This window comes from Tamandua tetradactyla, chromosome X (genome assembly GCF_023851605.1).
Source record: "Tamandua tetradactyla isolate mTamTet1 chromosome X, mTamTet1.pri, whole genome shotgun sequence".
Lineage (NCBI taxonomy): Eukaryota > Metazoa > Chordata > Mammalia > Pilosa > Myrmecophagidae > Tamandua > Tamandua tetradactyla.
This window is the reverse complement of record NC_135353.1, coordinates 143144240-143169813: the sequence shown is the minus strand read 5'-3', so window position 1 is coordinate 143169813 and position 25574 is coordinate 143144240. Positions and strand designations below refer to the sequence as shown.

At 36.3% G+C, this 25574-nt stretch overlaps 1 protein-coding gene and 1 pseudogene across 3 annotated transcripts in view; both read right to left on the bottom strand.

Annotated features, from left to right (window-relative positions):
• Window positions 1-2386: 2386 nt before the first annotated feature.
• Window positions 2387-3911, bottom strand: LOC143672109 (uncharacterized; annotated as a pseudogene).
• A 2963-nt stretch (window positions 3912-6874) lies between these two features.
• The window catches only part of TAB3 (TGF-beta activated kinase 1 (MAP3K7) binding protein 3), a 111157-nt gene continuing 92457 nt past the window's right edge, over window positions 6875-25574 (bottom strand). For all 3 annotated transcript variants that reach the window (XM_077145425.1, XM_077145424.1, XM_077145426.1), the window contains 2 exons: window positions 19665-19766; window positions 6875-13183 (listed from right to left, as the gene is read on the bottom strand). In XM_077145425.1, the coding sequence (XP_077001540.1) occupies window positions 13035-13183; window positions 19665-19766 (251 nt within the window). In that variant the 3' untranslated portion in view covers window positions 6875-13034. The remainder of the gene's footprint in view (window positions 13184-19664; window positions 19767-25574) is intronic.

The window sequence follows — 25574 nt, the reverse complement described above, 5'->3', positions numbered from 1 at the left end:
AATAGATCAGTTGAGCATTTTATAACTTTGTTTTATTTAATCCCAGAATATTGGGTTAATAAGTGCATATAATTAAATTTCTTAATGTGTATTATGGAAAGACAATATTTCAAATTCCTTATTCAATGACGTCAAATCCCACCAGTGGCACTTGTTTTGTGAAAATGCTGAATATGCTGTGAACTTTTGACGAGCTCTACAATTTATACAGATTAAATTATGTTTATTTTATGGCCTGGAGTCCAAGCAGAGAAAATTACAATTAGAGAAATCAATGCCAATAGAAAATACATTAACTTTAATACAGGTGTAGCTTAAAACAAGAAAACAAGGCGCAACTAATGCAGTACCGAAATAAGAAATAATGTTACGATGGTGTTTGACCAGCAGTGTAGGAACTGACTTTGTGGAACTGATTTTACCTAATGGCCAAAGACCAGGCAGTGAAATAAATCAGCACAGGGGAAAGTATGAAGGGGAAGGGTGGTATTAAATGTCAGGCAATTCTAAATTTTCTGTATCCATTAGGAAAGAAAAGGACCAATATGAAACTATTGCAATAACCAAATACTGTGGTTGAATATATGAAGAAATTTTAAAAGCTAAAGCTTATAGACAGCTCAAATACAAAATATTTAATAAATTGGCCTTGTGATAGTTCATAATATCTACTCATAACTGAGGTTAATTTTTTACCCATTATGTACGATTTTGTATCAAATTTAGAAAACAGGGTATTTATAGTCTCCATTAAGTTTATATTCAGAAAATCTTTTTTACAATTTAATGTTCATTTTAAAAGTGCATAACGTATATGAGAGGCTTTTTTAAAATTTTCAAAGCTCAGGAATATTTTTCTGTTTTCGACAACTTAATCTATTAAAAGTGAAACAAATTGATGCAAATTTTGAAACTGTCTCTTGGCAAGATAAAAAAACACAAACAAAATATCTGTTTAAATTCTTTCTGAGAATGTAGTCTCAAATACATTCTCAAACCAAAAGTACTGCCCTTTGATTTTCTCTAGAATACTGAGTTCTAAACAAACATTCCTATAGCTTTTGAGATTTTATGAAAAACATTTTGTTTTCTTTCATTAAAAAAGCTACCTCCAACTGAATATATTAAGAGAAAAATAGCACAGTTCTTATTCAGTACCTAAAACATATTGGCCAGAAATATGAGATTTCATGTTTTCCCTGCAGTGTATGTATTGGTCTATGGGGCTTACAAATAGCACTACTCTTGGGCTTATACTATGACAGACTTTTTTTTTTTAGTATTATGTATTTTGCTTATGCTTTTTAAATGCAATTTTACTGAGATATATTCACATACCATACAACCATCCAAAGTGTACAATCAAGGGGTCACAGTATCATCATATAGCTGTGCATTATCACCACAATCAATTTTTGAACATTTTCATTACTCCAAAGGAAACATATAGGCATAAAACTTAAAATGAAAAAGAACACCCAAAACATTCCATACCCCTTATCCCCCCGTGCCACTTTGACTCTGTGGTGGACCCCAGAAAAGCCATGTCCTTTAATCCTGATTCAATATTGCTGGCTGGGAGCTTTTTGATTGTTTCTATGGAGGTGTGACTCACCCAAATGTGGGGAGTAACTTTTGATTAGATGGCTTCCACGGAGTTGTGACTCCACCCATTCCAGGTGGGTCTTGATTACTTTACTGGAATCCTTTAAAAGAGGAAACATTTTAGAGAGAGAGAGAGCAACAGATCCAGGAGAGCAGAGAGCCACGAGAACCACGAGAGCCCATGCAGCCAGAGACCTTTGGAGATGAAGAGGGAATCTGCCCCCGGGAGAGCCTCATGAAACAAGAAGCCTGGAGAGAAAGCTAGCAGATGTCACCATGTTCACCATGTTCCTTTCCAGTTGAAAAACCCTGAAGGTGACCTCTTCTTGGTTCCTTAATCTGGACATTTTTATACAGTTGCTTTAATTTGGACATTTCCACAGCCTTAGAATTGTAAATTAGTAACTTAAATGCCCTTTTCAAAAGCCATTCCGTTTCTGGTATATCACATTCTGGCAGCTAGCAAACTAGAACAACCCCCCACCCCCCACCAAATTGCTTATGTTTTGAGGGGAGGAAAATAACAAAACCTCAAACATAAAAAAAATGAATCATATAAACTGATATCTACTTATATAAATGAAGGGCAATTCTTAAATGCAAAAAAAAAAAAAAAGGGATTGACACAGCTGGAAAAGAAAGTAAAATTTACCCACCTCAAATAATTCTCTTTTAAAAGTACTGTCAAGGTATAATTCATTCCTAAAAATACTGTGTGTATAGTTTAGATTTAAAAGTCAAAAATCGAAACAAGCATTACAAAGTGAAGTGCTTGAAAGCATCAAGTGCTTTTCCTCGAGTAAATGAGAACTTTACCAGAGATACTTAGGTTTACTATCAGACATCTCAACAATTCCGAATGTCTTGCAAAGTCAGTATAACTGTTGCAAATAACAACAACAACAAAATAAATACTCTGGTTCTGATAACTGCTCCTAGCTAACCAACAACAAAATGTTTGATGCAAGAGATTCATTACTAGTGTCAAATCTTCAGTCCCAAGTGGAAGAACTAGTGGTAAAGTCATACCAGAAAGCTTCACAGCCACAGTTTCTGATGAAGGACTTTCCTGTATGGAATCTCATTCACTAAAAGTATGATATGACACTGGAATCCAGATCCTGTCAGTTCTGAAAGGAATTTTGCTTTTCATGTCTTTCAATTTGCGATATCGTTGTAAAATTTCTACCTAATAAATTATCTTTCTTCTTGATGGGATCGAAAGTGTCTGTTAAGCTCTCCTGAGGAAATAAGGCTTGCCCCCCAGTAAGTACCACCTATTTGCAGTTTTTTCACCTGTATGCGGAAAAGAGCATTAGAGACAGCAGGTACCTTCCCACAGGTATATAACACGTGGAAGGCTTTCCCAGTATGCCAACCAATGTGATAGGTAAACGTGCTGGCTGGGGCAAATCTCTATCCACTCCTATCACAGACGTATAGCTTCTCGCCACTGCATTCTTGCATGAATCTTGAGATTGCTAGAAGGTGCAAATTGTGAATTGCACACATCACATTTATAGGGGTTTTCCTCACCATTATGTATGCAATTATGGATGACAAGATAACATTTTGAGTAAAGCCCTTATCACATAATTTATATTTGTGTGGCTTCTCCCCTGTATGAGTTCTTCCACGAATTCTCAGCTGGGTAAAAATGTCTTTCCACACAAGTGGAAGTTGAGGGGTTTGACTCCTTTACTTATTCTCAGGTGCCTTCTCAAGCTGCTTGCTTCTAAAAGCGCTTTCCCACACATGTTACACATCAGCTTGACCTTGATCCAGCTCTTGCCTGGAGGTCTCCAGCGAGTAAGGATTTTCAACACTGACCATATTGGACTACAAAAGTGTTCTCTCTAGGAATAGTTGTGCTGTGATTTTCCACATTTCTGTTTCATCATTACAGATTGTACAAATATATCTTGTGCTGGAAATATATTTTCCACAGGTGATGTCAACTTCGAGTTCTGAATTATTTCTTTCTGCAACTTATTCTGCTACAGATATTGTGGATAATCAATTTGCATCTAGAAATAATTCAACAGACGTATTCTCTAAAATGTCACTGGGACATTGCATTGTTTTATTTTGCCCTGTTCTCTGGGAGTTTTAAGCCTTCTTTTTAGTTTGAGATGATGTCTTTGCCAAAGCCTCTTGTTCAGGATTTGCATGAAGTAAATCTAACTTTATATATTTCTGCAGGGTGGGGTGGTGGTGGTAATTTTTAGATCCAATGCTTTGAAGTCAGAAAAATTTGGGCCCATATAATTTGTTTTAGAAGTTGATATCTTGTGTGTGTGTGTGTGTGTGTGTGTGTGTGTGTGTGTGTGGTAAATGTTTGGTGGACATTTGAAAAAACAGTTCTGAGCTATAAAATTTTCTCAAGTGGAGATTTAACCTAAGTGATTATAATGGTCAATATTTTTGTCTGTTTTGCATGTTGAAATCAGAACTGTGTTCAAGTTTTACACAAAGATTTAGGAGAATTCTGGTGTCAACTTCATTTTTTACTATTCATTGCAGGTAATGCTTTTACAACCTTTCCCTCCACCCCTTGTGGCTTTTCCACCTGCTTTGTTTGTCCTGTGTGCTATTTCTAATCGCTTCACATTTCTTATGTGTTAGCTCCTCATCTCTTTATCTCTTTCCTCCGAATTCTAGAATAATTTCTCTAATGAGTCAGTTTTCTGAAGTTTCCCTAACTCTATTTGTATTTTAGAATTTAGTAAAATTAGTTTTATTTGAAAGCAACCTTTCCTGGTGAGTCTTTTTTGAGATATACAATATCCTTGTAAATTTTGTTTGTTCTGATGCTATAGAATAAGGTCCTTCTTTAAGAATGCAAATCTTTCCATATGTTAATTCTTTTAAAAGGATTTTAAAAAAGGTTATGTGGGCTACACTGCTCAAATCTTTCAATCTTTGACCAAAAGAAAAGCAAAAAGTTTGCTAATTTTTTTTTCGGTAGTTTTATCTTGACTGGAAATTACTTGATTATAAAGTAGGGAACACAGGGAAGTCCAATACTTGGTAAATTTTTGGTTTTAGCCACTCAATAAAGAGGCACCAGTCAATAAGAAGCCAGCCAGTGGGTGGTGTTTTATGTGCTTATCGTTAGGTTGAAAATTTCTCCCTGGAATCCTCGCCTGGGCCAAGCAAGTTTTTCTTCCACGTTTGCTGTGGCAGCTTGAAGTTATTTGGTACACTGCTGTTTCAGTTTGCTAAGGCTGCCGGAATGCAATACACCAGAGATGGATTTGGCTTTTACAAAGGGGATTTATTTAGTTACAAATTTACAGTTCTCCAGAGGAAAGGCAGGTAGCTTTCATCTGAGTTCCTCTGTCACATGGGAAGGCACACGGCAATGTCCACGGGTCTTCCCTCCCTGACTTCTGGGTTCAATTGGCTTTCCCCAAGGTGATTCCTTTCTACATCTCCAAATGTCTGAGTTGAGGTGTGCTGGGCTGCTGGGCTGCTGAACTCTGTAGAGCTGTGCCAAGCTCTCTTCTGACATTTCCCCTTAAAGCCTCCATCTAACTAAATTAAACGTCACTCATTGAGGAAGGCATTCCCCTTAGCCAATGATTTAAGTCCACAGCAACAGAACTGGGCACCATCATCTAGTCAAGTTGACACCTGATCCTAACAACTACAATTACTAAGTCCTTTATTGATGAGGCTAAGCCACTCTAACTCCCTTCCTTATTTAGTGAACTGTGCCAAGTGAGATGGAAAGAAAATGCTGCAAACTCCATGCTTCCAGATCTTTCCATTTGCCCTCTGCTCAAAGCTTAGGGTCTTCGTGTGCTCTGTTGAGTTCTGTAAACCTGCTTTGGAGATTGACCTTCACAGTCAGCTGGAATTGTGGGCTGGCTGACACTGGATGCTACTACCGTCAATTCATCCTGTTATTTCTGAAACCCTGAGAGCACCCTTCCCTGTTTTCCAACACTTAATTTTTTTTTAATCAGTTATTTCAGTGGAATTTTGGAAGATTCAAATTGTAACCTTGAATAGGAGTTCCCCTGCCACCTGTGACCATTTGGTTGTCAAATGAAGCCTATAGGGAAAGGAAACTATTTCAATGTGCTAATCTATTTTTCCCCTCCCTTCAACTCCAAATGGCTTTCAAATGACAATCTCTTCCATATCATGCACACCCAAACAGGTGACTACTAGTGATCTAAAAGAAAGTAAAATTGGGGGGTGGGATTCAGAAATAGCTATAAATATTAGCAGTTTTTGGTCAAGGGAACACAATTACCTGAAAACTGCCTCTTCCCTGGAGGTCCCCAAGAGAGTAAATGCACAAATAAGGCAAAATTAAGTGATATAATAGAGAAGTAATATGGTAACTAGGGTTTCATTCCCAACCTGCAATGCAAAACCCTATGAAGTTAGACTGCATCATGTGACTTTTCTCCCACTACATTTTTCTTACCACAGTAATGTCATGAAAAGGTCGTTAAAAGCAGACCCACCAATGTTCAAAAGGCAGAACAAGTGAGATGGTTTGGACTGGTGTAAGGTGAACAGGTGAAACGAACTGGTGAAATCACATCTATATATTATATCTTATTAAAACCTTTGAAACCTCCATTTCCATCATGAAACATTACCTAGTTCATGTCCTAGAAAAGGCTTAAAAGGACAGTCAGGTCAGGAAGGCTTTGGAGGGATGCAGGTGGAATATGTATACTGGGTATCTCCCAGACACCAGTAGCCCCCCCTCTTAATACTTCTGTATGGAAAACTGAACTGGACATCTAAAAAGAAATCATTGCATGGATAGTGGGATTACAAATAGATAATGTAGTTCTAACAGGTGCTTCTCTATAAAAATGAGCACTAAAGTGAACCACTTTTGTGCAGGTACAATGCATGCAGTCTTTGTGGTAATCCAACAGCTCTGAAGTAATTTTTTATTTCAAAACAAGTCAATTGCTTAAAAGGGCTAACCCAGAATGTGGGAAATGATGGGAGAAGGGGAGGAGGGGAATAAGAAATAATCTTATTTTTTTCACATATTATTTTAAAAATTATTTCTATACATTACCATACTATTTGGTGGAGAGTAAACTAATAGTTGATTAGGGAACTTTTTTTTAAAAGTATTCCACTTAATAAATGACTGGATTTTTTTTAAGGGGACATATTTTGTTTGAATGTTGTTTTTATTTTTCTGATTATGAATGTTTTTTTAAAAGTCTAAAAATGGAGAAAAGTTTGAATCATCCACATTCTCATCACACAGATATGTCTGTAACTTTTTTGATGTATTTCCTCTCAGTATTTTTTCCTTGTGTCTAAATATACAAATATACATAGTTAGAATCCTACTGTATACATGAAGTGTTACTGTTTGTTTTTCCCATGTAATTAAGAAATTTTCTGAAAACATGATTTTCAGTAGTTGGGTTTAATATCCCATTATATTTGCCATAATTTATTTTTATATGCACCAATTGTAATTACACTACTTTATAGTTTGTAATAAATGTTTCTTTTACTTACATGTATCTTTCCTATTATTTACATGAGTGCTAAGAGTACTAAAGCTATAAAACATCACATTTGTGGCAATTTTTTTTAGCTTGTGGTTTTTTTTTGTTTTTGTTTGTTTAATATTTTTACTGAGAAATCTTCACACAGTCCATCCAAAGTATATAATCAATGGCTCACAATATCATCACATCGTTGTGTATTCATCACCATGATCATTTTTAGAAAATTTGCATCATTCCAGGAAAAGATGTAAAACGAAAAAACTCATACATCCCATACCCCTTACCCCCTCCCTCATCAATCACTAGTATTTCAATCTACCCCCCTTTTCTACCCCTTATTCCCCCCTATTTATTTTTTGTTTTTACTCATCTATCCATATCCTGAATAAAAGGAGCATCAGACACAAAGTTTTCACAATCACATGGTCACACTGTAAAAGCTATATAGTTACACACTCGTCTTCAAGAATCAAGGCTATTTGAACACACAGTTTCAGGTAGTTCCCTCCAGCCACTTCAATGCATTAAACTAAAAGGGTTATTTATATAATGCATAAAAATAACCTCCAGGATAACCTCTCGAATCTGTTTAATATCTCTCAGCCACTGAAACTTTGTCTCATTTCTCTTTTCCCCCTTTTGGTGAAGAAGGCTTTCTCAATCCCATGATACTGGGTCCTGACTCATCCTGAGAGTCCTGTCCCATGTTGCCAGAGAGCTTTACACCCCTGGGAGAATAACTGGATTTTCGAGAGGGAGAGAGAGAGAGGAGGGAGGAGGAGAGGGAAAATTTATGCAGTAAAGATTTAAGAGACATAAATTTCAAGTCTATCTTATTTAGACCCAAATTTGGACAAGCTTGTAAAAGATATTTTGTGAGACTACTGGGGGAACTTAACACTGGGTATTTTTTTAAATTATTGATTTTTAAGGTACAGTATGAATATACTGTGCTTATGTTAACAAAGTTTATTTACAGATGAAATGACAATGTTTGGGATTTGCTTCAAAACAATCTGGGACATGGGAGGAGGATGAGAACACAGATGAAATAAGACTCCTTATAAATAATTTTGGAAGCTGGGTAATGAGTAAATGGAGAGCCATTATACAATTCTATAGTTTTGTATATTTGTAATTTTTCATAGATCAAAAAAATAGACTGGAAATTATGCTGAAAATGTATAATTGTTACAAATTTTAGAAAATTTGAATAAAGCAAAAAAAAAAAAAGGAAGCAAGATCATCTGGTCAAATTTATTTGAGTCCCTAAATCTAGTCATGACCAAAGCTTAGAAGTCCTAGCTTTATGGTGAATTATATTTTGGGAGGAAAAAAGGGAGGGCTCTCAATTACTGAAAAGATTGTCTAGTATAATTCATCTGTAATGATTTCTGTGCAAAATTTGGGAAGGTTGACTACAGACCCTGGCAAGATGAGGGTCAAAGCCCTCTGTGATTATTTGCTTTTGAAAAACTAGCTATAAATGACATGCAGATAATAGAAAATTACTCATTCTCTTATAAAGGTGGAATGAAAAATGTAAGAGCCTAATATATTCCAACTTTTATATAAAATCTGTTTATATATAGATTTTTGCCAAATTTTTAAATCACAGCAATGTGCACTTACTACTTACCCCAAATCTAACATTACCATTACTTGTTCTAAGAGAGGAACAGAAATGTGATGGAAGAGTACATTTGTGAGACAGCATATTTCAGTCCAGAAATATGTGAGTGTTAGAACTAGAACTAGTTTGATACTTTGAATTATTTCTAAATACACAGAAAAGATGCAGAACATAGTGTTTGCTTTTAGTTTATTAATTTATTTTGCAGGAATCTTTGACTCTCTGAATATGTACTGTTTGGCGGTACGATGCATGCATAGCCTTTTAAAATGCCTTTGTACAATTTCATCTCAAAATAATTTCATTCACAGCATACACAGAAATCTAAGAGAGACTTGGTATTTACAAGATTTAATACGTTCTTGCTGTTTGAAAGAAACTGATCAATTACTTACAGTAGGAAAACATGGACACTAAGTATCATTATAAATAAGAATTCAGAATTGTTCAGTCTCAGAGCAACTTTTCATGGCTTTAGAAATGAAAATTGAGTTCATCATTCTATTAATCTCTGAATGCCCAAGCCATGCAAAATCTACTTGTATTAAATATTTGGGGATGCAAATAATACAGGAAAAAATGCATGTCTGGCAAATGTGAAAACGTCATCAGAATTAACTTTTACAATTAAGAAAATAATGTTAATTCTTTCAAAAAGATACAGTAGTGGTGCAACACAGTGCCCAATTTATTCTGATTTTTTAAAGTAACATTTAAATCGTCAGTTTTCTTCCTCTACAGGTATACAGACACACATTGCAACGTGGACTCATTCAAGGTGTGAACAATGGTACAATATTAAAATAATTCAATTTTTAACTATAAAGGGACATTTTCACATTCCAGGATACATCAATGATATTTTTAAAGGACAATTTTTCTGTCTCAATATTCTTGCTTTTCATTTATATCATCAAAAAGACATTACAATTACCTTTAAAAATACTACATAATTGAATTGCCACAGAAAGCTGGTATGAACCCTAGATAACTGTGACAAAGCAATGACAAAATTTAAGGAAACATTGATTTCTTTTATTAATTAAAAAGTACTTAAATTGAGACCAGCTCCTTAGAAATTACTACAATGCTCATCACAATTCCCATTTCATTCAGGGAATTAAACAAATTAGCAACACTTTCCCCAACATCATTACTTTGCTCTAAAACTACATTTTTACAAGGCATTTCTTTTGTTTCCTTAAAACCCCCTGCCTCTACTCTCTCCCATACAAGGTCAACATCAATTCAAAATATTTTACAATGCTTAGAAAGCTTCTGGTACCTCTATTGCCATTTAAACATTTAAGAATTACTCCATAATTTAAGGGGCAATGTACTTAACAGAATGGCAAATGTGCTTTCTAAAAACCCATTTTACAAAACAGTGAAATAATGTAAACTGAATAGTCAGGGCTATATGTTACCAGATGAATCAAACTAGTTGTATCTTAAGAGAAAAATCTTAATAGAAACGAGTGCACCAACTGATTAAAAGAGCACAGGCACCTCAGCAGCCAGGCATCCATCATCCAATTTATACCCTACCATTTACATGCCAATTGTCTGTACACAGCGATCTGACTAGGAGATCCTTTTGAAAAGGTACCTTGAAAGTTGGGTGAAATCTTGTTCTAACTGGTCATAGGCAAGAAGCAGTCTATGTATAAGACACAGTTAAATATATCAAATTTATCAGTGTCAAATAATTTTGCTCATTTAAACAAATGAATATAGCCCATGTTGGCATTTGAAACTTGTGCACAATCCTAAATTAATATATGTAAAATTTCCTTAAAATCCATCTCTGATGTCTCATACCTCACCTTCACACCTAACAAACATAACAAATAGACTTGTTTTCTCATTTTTCCTGGTAGGTGAAAGCAATGATCGGCTAGATGTATCACCAAAGGACTGAACCCATGCATCTACTGTATGATAACAGCTTATTAACCTTGATGAATTTTCATGCAATAGTTTTAAAGTCATCTACATGGTTTTAATAAAGCATCAGACTGTTTTCATACATGCTACTTTCATTCTCAACTGACAACTGCCAAGTTAACTGCTGCCACTTCATAATATCACTAAGAATACTAGTAAACTTTTAGCTAGAACACCAAGCAGTATATATATTTTCCTTACTGTTATATAAAACCAAGTTGGGTTGACCATCACTAAAGAGATATGAAACCATACAAAGGCAAAGGCATTGGCATATTATAGAACAGGACCGTAGACTGTTACTGAAGATACAGATCTGACAAGATATCAGTGTTGCAAAAGCCTTTAAAGAACACTATTTTCAGGTCAATGATTCTAAGCCCATCTTCATTCTCACCATTATTTTCACAGTTTTGCTACAGTTGTCGTATGAGAGATGTTTTACCAGTGTAATTACATAGTCATGTTTATTTTGTGAGACGAGTGGATATATTTGAGGGAATGTTCCACATATGAAAAAGTGGTTTCAAAGCTGTAGGTGGAGTGTAAAATTACGATTTTTGATGGAAAACTATGATGAGTTATTATGCCTTTGGTTTCATTATGCTATTAAGTGCAGCTTGTTTTTCCAGGTCTGCCAGAGATTACTGCTAAAAGAATACAGTGACAGCTTGAGAGAAAGAGAAATGGGGGGAGGGGAGGGAGAAGGGGAGAGGAACGGAAGGGGAGAGAGAGAGAGGGTGGGAAGGAGGGAGAGGTGTGGGATGCGGGTAGGAGCACATGATATGGGAGAGAGGATATTCCTAGGTTTATAACCTCGGGTAAAATCCTTTAGGATTGGAAAACCTACCAACTTTATTGCTGTTTATATTCATCAAAATGGGGGGAAATTCCAAAATCAAATTCTGAGCTAGGAAGAGTGGCAGACACCCTAGTTAAATGTGCTATAATTCATTTTCTAGTGATGCACCCTAGTGATTTTCGATCTCTTCAGTTATCCACACTCTAAAGTTCTGTTTTCGTTAATAAGGAGTGCTTTAATATTGCTTGAACTACATGAATGAACTCAATATGATCTCTGAATACAGTATGTTAAATTTAAACAGTTCTTTGTTTCAAAGTCCTCTGTATTCATCTTTCTCTTAATAACAGTTTTTGATTAGTCTTTTTTTCCTCCCCAAATGACGCAGTGTGCAACTTAAAGATATCGGCCAACTGAAATTTCCCTCACACTCATTTAACATATGTGCAAATAAATCTTTATTGAACAGCTAATATTGATTATTTTTCAGCTAAATTAGGATTATGGCACAAAGTACTATCTGTGCTGTAAACATCATTGATTCTTCACAAAATTGGAAGGAGGAAAAATAAAAGCCCTGTGGACTGCAAACATTTCTTATAGAACCACAGTTGAGTTCAAGATCTCCAAATGGATTTTGGAATGGGTTTACATTTGGAATACATTCACTGTGCAATTAGTAAAGCGCAGTTTTACAAGAACATCATTTATAAAATCATACTTTGCAGGGACTTATTAAGTTTTAAAACCAATGGCCTAATAAAAGCATGCAGTAACTTAAAAATATATATCTATTATGTAGCATAATTAGGTCTTAGGTACCAGTGTTGATACAGCTTCATGAATCATTGTACAAGCAAAAGGGATCTTCCCACCTCTGATTGTACTTTAGAACACAGGGCATGATATGCCTAATTCCTGACTGCTACCAAGTCACATTTTAAAACATCTTCTATGTGTATATGTATTTGTGTTTGAAATTACCCCTGAAAAAAGCAGCAATTACAAATATCCTTACTATTTTGCAAAAAAAAAAAAAAAATCTGAGTGCTTTTTCCTGTCCTCCTCTTTGGCAGGAAGCAAAGGGAAGAAGCACAGGGAAGCCTTTGTTTTCCAGAGAGCTGTGACCAGGTAAGTCTGCTCTGGTAATTCACAGTTTGTCTATATAAACTGTAACATTTCACACCATGATTCAAAGTTCTAGTTTAAAAAATAAGGGCCACTCAGCAGTAACTTTAACAGTAAGGATTCCACAGAAGAGTTCTTGATTTCTCTGTATACATTCTTTTAGGAGTAACTCCTTTCCCGGATTTGGTTTCAAGTATCCCTTTTCTACCTCTCATCCTGCAATGAGTTAAGAAAGGAAAAAAAAAATCCCCATTTTTTCTTTAGTAAGCACAAGTGGATACAGTGTCATTCTCCTTCCCCTTGTGTAATCTGAAATGAAAAGGCCAGGAAAATGAATACATTCCTGAAGTTTCCTTTTCTCATGATGGGTGCTCAAAATTTCATTCTCAACCTGGTGCAGACTCTTCTGAATTCAAGTGTACCGTGGCATTTCACACTGCTCACAGCGATTTAGTGCTGGGTGGTTCAGAAAGGTGCAGCTATCACAATTCCATGGAGCCCCTTCGTAGTCTTCATCTCGTGGTTGTGCCCGAGGACTCTGTCTAGAGCCAGTTAAATGTTCTGCGGGAAGTCAGGATTAAAAAGAGACAGAGAACAGACTGAATTCTTTCCAATTATAACCCATATTGAAATTAAAAACTACCAAAAAGAACAAGGGAGGTAATTTCCTAACAGTGTATAAGCCAATTTGGAAACATATCTATTGAAAATGTACAACTGAACAGAAAGATTATTATATGTATATATTTCTTTTCTACTTTGTCCTAAACAATTTGCTTTTTTTGCCATAAGACAGATAAAAGTTGAGCATAGATTACCTAACTAGTTCATTATCCATAGATAATAAAGTTATGCTATATTCCAGCCAAATGAAAAAAAACAAAAACGAAAACAAGAAATGTTATAAAGTACTGATGAATTAATTCTGTTTCCTCCATAAGTTTTCCCTTACAACTTCAGCTCACCTTGACTTTTGCTCCCTATAGCACTATCTATACTATGTTAAACAGTGTGCCTTCTTCCACAAGACCTTAAACTCCATTTTATACTGATAATTCATAAATGGCAGTGACAGTCCATAAGAAAGTTTTTCATACAAGACAAAAAAGAGAAAGATAAAATGTACAGTAAGTCTTTCATAAAGCTAAATTCATTCAATATAAAAGAGGATTCCAGCCAATCCTAAAGAACATCTAGGGCAATATATAAGATTCCACAAGGGTTCCATGCACTAGAGTAACTTTTCAGAAACCTGCAACCTCCAGATGGGTCCCTGGTCCAGATAAGTCCTGAAACCTAGCCCAGCCTCTCCAGAACATCAGATAGTTCCATCTCCCTACCCCATATTAGTGACAGACCCTTCCAATAGCAAAAATTTAGAATTGCCATAGGCCAAACACCCCTAAAGAGAGAGATGGAAAGATGAAAGGTGATGGTGGAATTATACAGAGAAGATAGGACTTAACAAATGAATATGAATGCTGAATCATTAAACTGTCTCTTTTAGTCTTCAGTATTTTAGAGCAGCTAGAAGTAAAAACCTAAAATTGTGAAATTGTGACCCATGTGAAACTCTGAAATATGTTCTACAACCAATAGTGGTACTGTGCTTTGAAATTTATAGCTTTTTTGTATATATGTTATTTTTCACAAAAAGAAGAAGGAAGAAAAGTCAATTGTGATGATAAAAAAAAATTTAAGCCCTCTAGCTTCCTATATTCTGGAGCAGCTAGAAGGAAAAATAGGAGAGGATCATATGGTAGCCATGACAAACTCTGGGACTTATGCTGTAACCACTTTTGAAGAGTGCTTTGAAAGCTACTGCTTTTTTCTTTGCTTTGTATACATGTTATACTATACAATAAAAAAAGTAAAAAAAAAGATTGCTGTATTAGCAAAGTCCCTTAAGGGATGGGAGACAAATTATGGAACTATTAAACTTAACCACCGGGTAAACCCTGGATACTGTGTCAAACATTAGGGACACCCAAATCAATAGGCCAAGCCCTTGATCTTGAGGCTACTCTTGTGAAGTTTATGTAGGTAGCAGAGAAGCTTAGTCTACCTATAAGTATGCCTAGGAGTTACTTCTGGAGGACCTCTTGTTGCTCAGATGTGGTCTCACTCTCTCTAAGCCCAACTCTGCAAGTGAAACCATTGCCCTCCCCACTACGTGGGACATGACACCCAGGGGTGAAAGTCTCCCTGGCGGTGTGGGATTCACAATGTCATCCTGACCAAAAGGGGGAAAAGAAGTATAACAAATACGGTATCAGTGGCTGAGAGAGTTCAGAGTCGAGAGGCTACACTGGAGGTCACTCTTATGCATGCTTCTGTTAGACACTGCTACCTATCGTAACTTGCCAAACCCCAACCAAAACCATTCCTGTCAATCCTAAAGAGTACCTAGGGAATTATATAAGATTCTACAAAGATTCCATGCACTAGGATAACTCTCTAAAACCTACAACCTCTTGATGGGTCCCTGGACCAGATAAGTCCTGAAATGTAGAGGGATCAGCCTTTCCAAAATGTCGACTAGTTCCATCCCCCTCTCCCATATTATCAACTGCCCCTTCCAACATGAAAAAGTTAGACTGGCCATATCCCAGATACCGCAAAAGAATGGGAGAAAAAGCAAAGGTGATGATGGAGTTATACAGAGAAGGTTGGGTTTAACAAATGACTATGAGTGCTGAATCATTATACTGATATTTCTTTTGGCCTCCAGTACCTTAGAGAGCAGCTATAAATAAACTGTGGAATTGTAACCCATACCAAACTTGGAAATCTGTTTTATAACTAACTGTCTCACTGTACTTTGAAATTTATTGCTTCTATGTATATACATTATTTAAAGAGAAGGAGGAGTGTATCAGAAAAGATAGAATTTAATAAATGAATATGACTGCTGAATCATTAAATTGATATTTCTGTTGGTCTCCAGTGTCTTGGAGCAGCTAGAACAAAAAATTAAGGAACTGTAACCCATACCGAACTTTAAAACCTGTTTTATAACTACTTGTTAAAATGTACTTTGAAAGATTGAAATGCTAGTGATAAATGAAAGGGAGGAGCTAGGGGTATGGTATGTATGAATTTTTTTTCTGTTTTCTTTTTATTTCTTTTTCTGAATTGATGCAAATGTTCTAACAAATGATCATGATGATGAATATATAACTATGTGATGAAAAAAAGAATGTTCATATTGTATGTTGATTGGTTTTATCAAAAATTTTAAAAAACAAAAAAATGTACTTCAAAATTTATTGCTTTTTTGTATATGTTATATTTCACAATAAAAAAGTTAATAAAAAAGATTAAAAAAAAAAGAAGACTGCCTTTTAGTCCAAGATTCTTTTCTACCATTTTGGCAATGAAATATTCTTTAGCTATTAGTTTAAAAAAATGTTTAAACTTGATAATATAAAATGCTGGCATTCTTATGTTGATCCTCAAGACTTAATCAAAACCTCAAAACTGGTCTTCCAAGGACCTCATTCTCTCTAGCCTTGTGTGCAAAAAGGTTCTTCGCTTCTAGGATTAATTTCTAAGTCCTATGTTTAAGGACAGACCCTACAGAAAATGGCATCAGTGGAGAGAAGGTTAAAGATCACCAGATGGAATTCATCCTAGAATCTGTGGCAAGGTCAGGGGTCTAGGATAATACACCTGTAAAATACCAGAAATTCTCACTGTGAACTGGAAATATATTAAAATCAAAAGTAATCAATCTTCTTAAATAGGTAACAAAAGAAATTGAGATCTAGGGAGGTTTTACCAGTCATCATTTTGAGTTAAACATATCTTCTACTGAAAATTAATTGACTGACTTCTGGTTTATAAATTGTCTTTCATTATAAATGGATTATGTAAATCATTTCCCAACAGGTGAAGAGAATTGAGCATAGTCCCTGAACCTTTACCCCAAAATATGATAAGGCTCAGCCTCAACCAGGAAGGTTATCTTAGCCTTACAATATAACAGAAAAAATTATAGGTTCTTCGGCTAATTCCTATGAGTATAAAAAGGAGAAGGGCTTGATTCTCTTGCAACAACTGATGTTTTTAACTGCCACTATCACTCATCGTGTGTCTTTTGGTTCATGACTCCAAAACACGTAGATTTGACAGTTTCCTTCTTAGTCTCATATAGAGAAACAAAAAGTCCATTGTTAACCTCAGGTTAGAGGAAAAACATGCACTCTATGATTTCCAGAAAAGATCCTTTCTTGTACAATGGTCTTTATCTTTTAAAAGAACTATATGCCCCCAAAACTGGACACACAAAAGTCCTATCATACTGCTGTTGGTTTTTAATGGACAGGGTCTAAAAAATCAATTTTATACTTTTATAGAGCAGGGGAATTTCTTTTTTGCCATACTTTCATTTATTTTTATTTTTTATTTATTTATTTGTTTTTAATTTTTTATAGAGAAATCTTTACACACATACTTTTTATACATGGTGCACAATCAATGGCTCACAATATCATCGCATAGTGTATATTCATCACCATGATCATTTTTTTTAAAAGAACTTTTGCATCATTCCAGAAAAAGAAATAAAAAGATAAAAGAAAAAATCTATGCAAACCATCCTCTCACTGACCACTAGTGTTTCCATGGGCAGGGAACTTTCTATTTCATGAAATATTTATTACAGAATTATACAATTTAAGACATTAAATTTAAGCTGTTACATTCTGACTTTATATGCTAATCAAAATGTAGGCTTCAATTTTAGATTGTGGCAGTGCAAATATTTAATATGAAACGGTTTCTCAAACTCTCCTTTTTTCTAAACTACATAAATAATTGGATAAATTATTTTAATCTAAGTAATCCAAGATAACCAGAGACACTCTTTGCGTCTTTGTTTAGTACTATGACGATTAATTTGGAAATATCAAATACTCTGAAGTAACTTACCAAAAAAATATATTTAAAAGGAACTTATTTAGAATTATTTTTGGTCCAAGAACAAGACACTGCTCACTTCATCATAGCAAGGTACTGTTTAAATAGAAAAATCTAAAACCCAAAAGACATTCTTTCGATTTACAAGTTTTCAGGTGTACAATTTTTCATTTGCGAAATAAAATTTTAAAAGGTAAAATATTTCAGGCCTCTTAGAAAGTAAAAAACTCAAAAGAATATGCATATTTATAAACAAAAATGAACTGAAGTAAACAGACTTCTCCTTAAAAACTATATATTTTTTTTATATGGGCAGGCTCTGGGAATTGAACCCAGGTCTCCAGCATGGCAGGTGAGAATTCTGCCAATGAGCCACCATTGCACTGCCCTAAAACTAATTATTTTTAATAGGGTAATATTAATAAGCTAAATTTCCATAAAAATTAAAATCCTCACAAATATATAACTCATTACTTGACTCAATACTCATATTATATAATTAATAGAAGGAAATTCCTCAAAAGGTTACAACTAGAAATTTTTAGAGCTGCAAATGTATTTTCTATGAAATAAATTCCAGACAAATGAAAAATATATAGAAAAGTAGTTATTTTTCAGAAAAACAGAAAATATGCCAGTGGTAAAAGAAGAAAGTTTTAGCTTTTTAACACTATGAAGTATGTAGTGCAGCAGGGTAGTTTCATGCTTTTTGGCTTGTTCTTAGGATGGGAGTTTTTCATCTAATAATACATTATTTGTGCATTAAAGGGAATTCCAGAAATATCAAACGATATTTGCACAAACTAAAAAGTACTCAATGTTTTTAGAAACCTTATTCCAACTGAATCCCAGGAAGACATTCAAGGAACATTAAAAAACTTGAGTGAAAAGTTACAGAATCCAGAGCTATTATTATTTATTTGGCCTTGTTTTCTAGATACTATTACCTTAGAGTTGCTCTGTCCAATATGGTAGCCACATGTAACTACTGAGCACTTGAAATGTAGCCAGTTTGAATGGGCTATAAAGTTCAAAGGTATAAAACACACAGTAGATTTTGAGGATTTAGTATGTAAACCAAAAACGTAAAATATCTTGCTAATTACTTTTACATTGCTTTCATGTTGAGATGATAATATTTCGTACATATGGTGTAAAATAAAATACAAAAAATTCATTTCACCTGTTTTTATTTTTTTACTGTGTCTAGGTTACTTGACAAAGGTCATGGAATCTTTTGCCTGACGTACTCAATAACCAATTCCTGAGACACTGGGGTTTCAAGGAGAGAAATGGCTTATTACTAGGCACATAGAAGGAGAGCAGATGGTCTATCGGCTCAAAATCTGTCTCCCTGAACTGTAGTAATTCTGATAGTTTTATCAGCGAAAAGATGAGCAGGGTTTAAGATAATGAGCACAGGGGCCTCATATGATTTAATTATAGGGGATCAAATTATTGAGCATGTGCACACTGATTACATGCTTAGTCACAGAACATGTAAAAAAAATGGCAGAACGAGGTATAGGTAACTTGTAGGTTAAAGTGTAAGCTACTGAGCATGTCAGGTGGGCCCATTTTGGTTAGATCCAGTCTTGGTGATCAAGATAACTTTGGGCTTGGGGTGAGTTAGCGCTGGGCTGACCTAAGACCCTTCATTAATAAACATTAGGGACTGTCTTTAGTGATTACAAGACTCTAAAGTTGAGAAAGTGGATAACTGGGTACAAATGAAGGTTAGTCACAAGGTTTTTATAATCACAGGGGCAGAAGATAAGGGCTATACAATCATTATCAGAGATCAAGGCAGATGGATTATAATTTAGAGATTTCAGGAATTTCCCTCTGCCTACTCCAATATACCAGAAAGTAAAAAGGAGTATTTATATAATGATTCAGTCATCAAAATCATTCCTAAAATCCTGATTTCTTGGTTACAGCTACTAAAAAATTAAAAATTATATATGCGGTTTATGTTATATTTCTATTGGACAACATAGCTTGAGAAACAGCACAGAGCATAATTTTTTGAAGGAAATAATAAAGGTCTTGCTATAGTTATGATGAACTCTACATAAGTTAACACGTCTTGAACATTATGCACAAAAACGTAATTACAAACCTTCTGCAGCTACTGCCTGTGTATCATGGACATCCGCCTGTACTTTAGAAGTCACACTGATTCTTCGGGCTTTTCTCTCAATTGTGCAGGGGTCTGAGGATTCTGCATAAGAAGAAGCAAAGCCAGTAAGAAGGGATCAAGTCGTTAATCAGCAAGAGTGAAGTAGGTTCACAAGTATCTCTTCTAGTATCCACATATTGGAGTATTTAACCTTTCTATTACTTCATGTTGTCTTTGGTTCCCCTGTGAGGGCAAGTGTTATGTTTAATGCTGCTTTTACAACCTCTATAGAGCAGTGTCTCTTAAAACAGTTCTGATCCTCTCCAATTACTTAGAACAAATGCCCTATTTCACCAGTTTCTCATTTTCTAGTGGGTCAGAGGTACAAATTCAGTGACAGCAATTAAATGTCAATGTGAAAGCAAAATTTGGCAGGTTATGCTTCAGCAATTCTCTGATTAAGCAATAGTTATTAGAAATTCTGTAAAGCTAACCAAGGAACCCATCACAGTAATAATGATGAAATTAAACTATTGCATTTTATAATTAAACTGCAAGAAAACCTGAAAAATCAGAACCAACTAAAAATAACACCATGCACTAAGTTCATTTTCTCAAATCATTTTATGGTTCCCAATTATCTGTATGTGTAAAAATCTAGTAGACACTTTGCAACATTGACAAGAATTTCAGGCATTCGGGTATCCTGATATCTTGATAGAATATTGTTTCTATTAATTTATGGGTTATTGGTAAACAGTCCTTTGTATTAAGTGAAATAAAATCGGACAGACTTCATATTATTTGCCCTTAAGAACCAAAGAAAGATTTTGCATTTTCAGATACGTTCTGAATCTATCAACAGTTCCCCAGTACAATCCATTTTTGGAAATCACTGCTCCAGAATCCCTTAGCATAGTGCTTAATCACTTATACACTCCATTATCACAGTAAATGAAAGCAGTTACTGGGGCTTGTCTCCCTAGGCGCCAAAGAATAAGGTAAAGCTCCATTCCTTAGATTTGCAAATAATTCTTAGTGTCACATACTTCTTCTCATTGATTCTAAAAGAACCCTGTAAGATAAACAAGGCGAATGTCACTTCTCTGTGGTATACAGATAAGATCCCAATAAAGTTCAGTGGCCAAGACGACCCAGGAACCAAACTCAGGTGGTGGCACACTAAGGTCATTGTTACTGCCACTGTATGAGTTACCAATGATGAGTGGGAAGGGAGAGATTAGTAGAATCAAACTAAGGAGTTTATGCACACACTATACTGCTTAACTACCAAGTCCATCCCAATAAAGTCTTTTTTGTCCCTCTGTCCCTTCTGTTTGTTTCTCTAATTATCCTACTTATTAATCAGATAAAATTCTACATTCCACTTGGATTTCTAGCATATATCTGTAGCAACTCCAGGACATATGTTCTAAACAATGAACTAATTCTGCCAGTTATTTGCATTTCACTGTTTTTTAAAAAGTGAGTTATACTGCAAGCCAATCTATACTGAACTAGAAGTACTCTTAAAAGAGGGCCAGTTCAGTTGAAAAAACAAACTAGAATCTGCAAAGAAAATAAGTTTGACTTCATAGAGAAAACTGAACAGTTTTTATAACAAAGGCTTAACAAAAAAATTCAGAATTTAAGCAAGTTCTTTTGTTTCTAAGTTTTAACAGAAAAGATAATAGGTTTAAAAACTATTAAATAACAGCAACATTTTTCATTCTTGCCAACAACATGCTACATACTATATAACTAAAGAATTCGATAACATATAACTAGAGCTCAAGTTTCTAAAATAGAAGTTCATCTATAGCGAGGATGCTATTTTAGCTAGCTTTCTATTCTGCTTCTTATTAAAACTTTGTGTACCAGTACAGTATAAATTTCATGGGGGTAGCAGTTATGTCGTACCTTTGTAGTGTCAAACATATATATATGCAACTATCTACATAACGAGCATTGTAATCATATTTAAGAAATTATCCCGTAATAGGAATCCCATTACAAGTACCTCTAAAGACTAACCTCCAGTAACAGTTTTAGCACATCTTGTTTGAATTAGGATTTTAATTAGCATTTCCTTGATGTCTACTGATATTGAGCATTTTCATGCGCTTATTGGCTGTTTATGTATATTCCTTTGCGAAGTGTCCGTCTGAATGTTTTGTCCTTTTTTATTGTATTGTCTTTTTTTCTTTAATGGGCAGGTACGGGAATTGAACCTGGATCTCCTGCATGGTAGGCGAGAACTCTGCCACTGAGCCACCGCGGCCCGCTTTGGGTTGTCTTTTTATTACTGTGTTGTAGAAGTTCTTTATATATTTTGGATACCAGAAGATACAAATATCTTCTCCAAGTCTGTGGCAGGAAGAATAGGTATATTAATAATATTGATTTAATAATTTATATAATTCCATTTATTTAAGTCTTTAATTTCTCTGAGAATGTCTTGTAGTTTTCAATGAAGAAGCCTTACAAATCTTTTGTTAAACTTATTCCAAAGTATCTCGTGTCTTTTGATACTATTGCAATTAGAACTGCTATTGATTTTTAACTTAATTTCATTATAATCAGAGAACATACTCTGAAAGACTTTAATCCTTTTAAATGTATTGCCTTTTTTTTTTTTTTTGGCATGGGCAGGCTCTGGGAATTGAACCCAGGTCTCTGGCATGGCAGGTGAGAATTTTGCCATTGAGCCACCATTGTCCCACCTTTCTTTTAAATTTATTGACTTTTTCCCCTTTATTAGAGAAGGTGTAAGTTTACAGAACAATCATGCATAAAATATAGAATTCCCATATGCAACTCCTTTATTTTTTTTTTCAAATTTAACTGGGCAACCTGTATTTTTATTTGCTAAATATGGTACTGTTAGGTGGGGTCACCACCCTAAGGAAGAGATCTGAGGTATGGGGAAGACCCAGGCACAGAAAAATCTACAAAAACAGCAAGTCCTCAGCCCTGGAGGTGAGGGTGTCACTGGTGGGCTTTAAAAGGTGGCCGGACCTGGAGGATGTCAGGGGAGAAGCTGATGAGTGAGAGAGACACATCTAAAATAAACAAGGCCACCCCACACTATCACCCCAACATGCAACAGTTCCAAGAACCCCTTTAGGCTCCCCTAGGGAGCAGTGGCCCCTTGCAGCATGATGGACCGAGAGGATAGCCTGTGGCCCACTCAGACCTGGCTGCTCTTGTAGGTCACCAGAAGCCTGGAATGGGGACACCGGACCGCACCCCAAGCCTGGTGCCTGTCCAAGACTGCCGCAGCCATCCAGGTTCCATATGGCCATTGATGACTGTCTGTTTGGGACCTGCTCCTTTTGTTCCCTGTTTGGCTGGGGCAGGGACCATTGTCTCCTTATGGCCACTCTGACCCAAGGTGGATACAGGCCCGTCCTTCACAGCACAGAGCTCTTGGTCTACTTGGCAGAACTGGGGCCTGCCACCCTCTGCCATCAGAACACCCTCAGCCACCTTCCCCTTCCCCAGAGAGAACAAGACATCCTTGTTTCCAGGCCTCTGGCCCTCCCTCCAGGGTGACTATTGGTGGGACCCCCACCCCCTCCCCAACTGGGGTTGTCGGGTACTGGCATTATTCCTTTCATCTAAAGACACTTTATTCCACATGTCCTCTGTGAACCTGGGAGACACAGATCTCCTCTTAGTGGGAGGGAAGAGGGCGTGCAAGGCACGTAGGAAAGCTGCTCAAGTGGGACAGGAGTCCAGAGGGCCCCAAACCGCAGCAGGGGCCATGCTGAGGGGGCCATGGGGCCCACTATCCATTTATTGCCTTTCAGCTTCAAATCTATCCTCCACTGCCAGCTCTGCAAAAATGGAGCCGGCCTGCTTTGAAGATGGCCAGGTGTTCAGCTTCATCAGCGAGGGTGCTGGAGGCTGAAGAAGGAGTTTCTCTTGAATGTGGTTTAGTTTGCTCCTTGTCGCCCTTCCCATGGCTGTGGGCAGCATAAGGGGAGGATACCTTCAGGGTAAGGGTAGCTTCTAATCCAGCCTCATGGCCCTGGGTGCAGTCCCAAGTGGAGTCTTACAGGTGCTTCACTGTTTGACATCCCAGTGCCGGCTTGCCATAACCCCAGAGGGGTGCCAGTCCTGGTGGGCTGCCCTGCCCACTGCCCTTGGTCAAGATGCTCCTGGAGGGTGTTTTCTGCTGGCCTTTTGACTATGACCTGGTGCCGCTGGGGGCAGGCCAGTGAGCTGCACCTTTTCTGAGATATGAGTACCAGCTTTTAGGGTGGTTGCCATTCCTTGGTTACTCTCTATCTCTGCCCTCAGAGAAGCTATCGTGTTCTCTTTAACCCTTCACAGATAATTTAGTCAGAGTTGATAATTTATTTTATTAAGCTTTCTCTGTTCAAATCACTGCAGTTTTCCTGATTGGACCTTGTGCTGGTTTGAAAGGATGTATGGACCCTAGAAAAACCATGTTTTAATCAAAATCCCATTTCGTAAAGGCAGAATAATCCCTATTCAATACTGTATGTTTGAATCTGTTAAGTAGATTATCTCCCTGGAGATGTAACCCAATCAAGAGTGGTTGTTAAACTGGATTGGGAAGATGTGTTTCCACCTATTTGGGTGGTCTTGATTAGTTTCTGAAGTCCTATAAAAGAGGAAACATTTTGGAGAATGAAGAGATTTCTGAGAGAGCAGAATGACATAGCCACCAGAAGCAGAGAGCCCATCAACCAGGGACCTTTGGAAACAAAGAAGGAAAACGCCTCCAGGGGAGCTTCAAGAAAGGAAGCCAGGAGAGAAAGCTAGCAGATGATGCTGTGTTCGCCACATGCCTTTCCAGATGAGAGAAAAACCCTGACCCTTTAGTTCTCCACGTACCTTCTTACTTGAGAGAGACATCCTGAACTTCAATGGCCTTCTTGAACCAAGGTATCTTTCCATGGATGCCTTTGATTGGACATTTCTGTAGACTTGCTTTAATTGGGACATTTTCTCAGCCTTAGAACTGTTAACTTGCAACTTATTAAATTCCCCTTTTTAAAAGCCATTCTGTTTCTGGTATATTGCATTCTAGCAGCTAGCAAACTAGAACACACCCTGAAACAGAGACCATAAATTTGTACTACTCGATGCCTTTGGGGAGATAAACTGGATTTTCCGCTGGCACCTTTTCTCTCTCTAGGCTGCCTGGCAGTAAGCTAGCTGGCACTGGTGGTAAAAGCTGAGAAAACTGAGCCACAAAGAGGTTAAGTAATTTGCTGAGTGTCACACAGCTTGTACACACAACTACACAGCCGAGATTGTATCTGGACAGCTGCCTATTAAACATAAATCCAATTTTGTCGCTTCCACTCCAGACCTTGCATTGGCTTTCACCCCTCCATTATTAACATCTTGCACAGGTGTGGAACATTTGTAACAAATTGCATCCTTAGGGCTCACTATTGGTGTAGTGTACTTCCATGGATTTAACAAAAATTTTTATTATAAACAATCTAAAAGGCAATCTAACATTTTGCCTTTAAATCACATTCAAATGTATATATTTCAATGCTGTTAAACAGGTTCACAAAATAGGTTCAGTGCTGTTAAATAGGTTCAACCATCCATTATCAAAATATTTCCATCATACCAAATAGTAAAACTGTACATTTTAAGCCGTAACTTCCATTTCCCTATCCTCACCCCCCAGCCCCTGGTAAACTTTGTCCTAGATTCTGACTCTAGGACAAAGTTTGCTTATTCTAATTATCTTAAATCAGTGAGATCATACAGTATTTGTCCTTCTGTGTTTGGCTTATTTCACTCAACATGATGTCTTCAAGCTCCATTCAGGTTGTTGCATGTTTCAGGACTTCATTGCTTTTTACAGCTAAATAATATTTCATTGCATATATATACCACATTTTGTTTATCCATTCA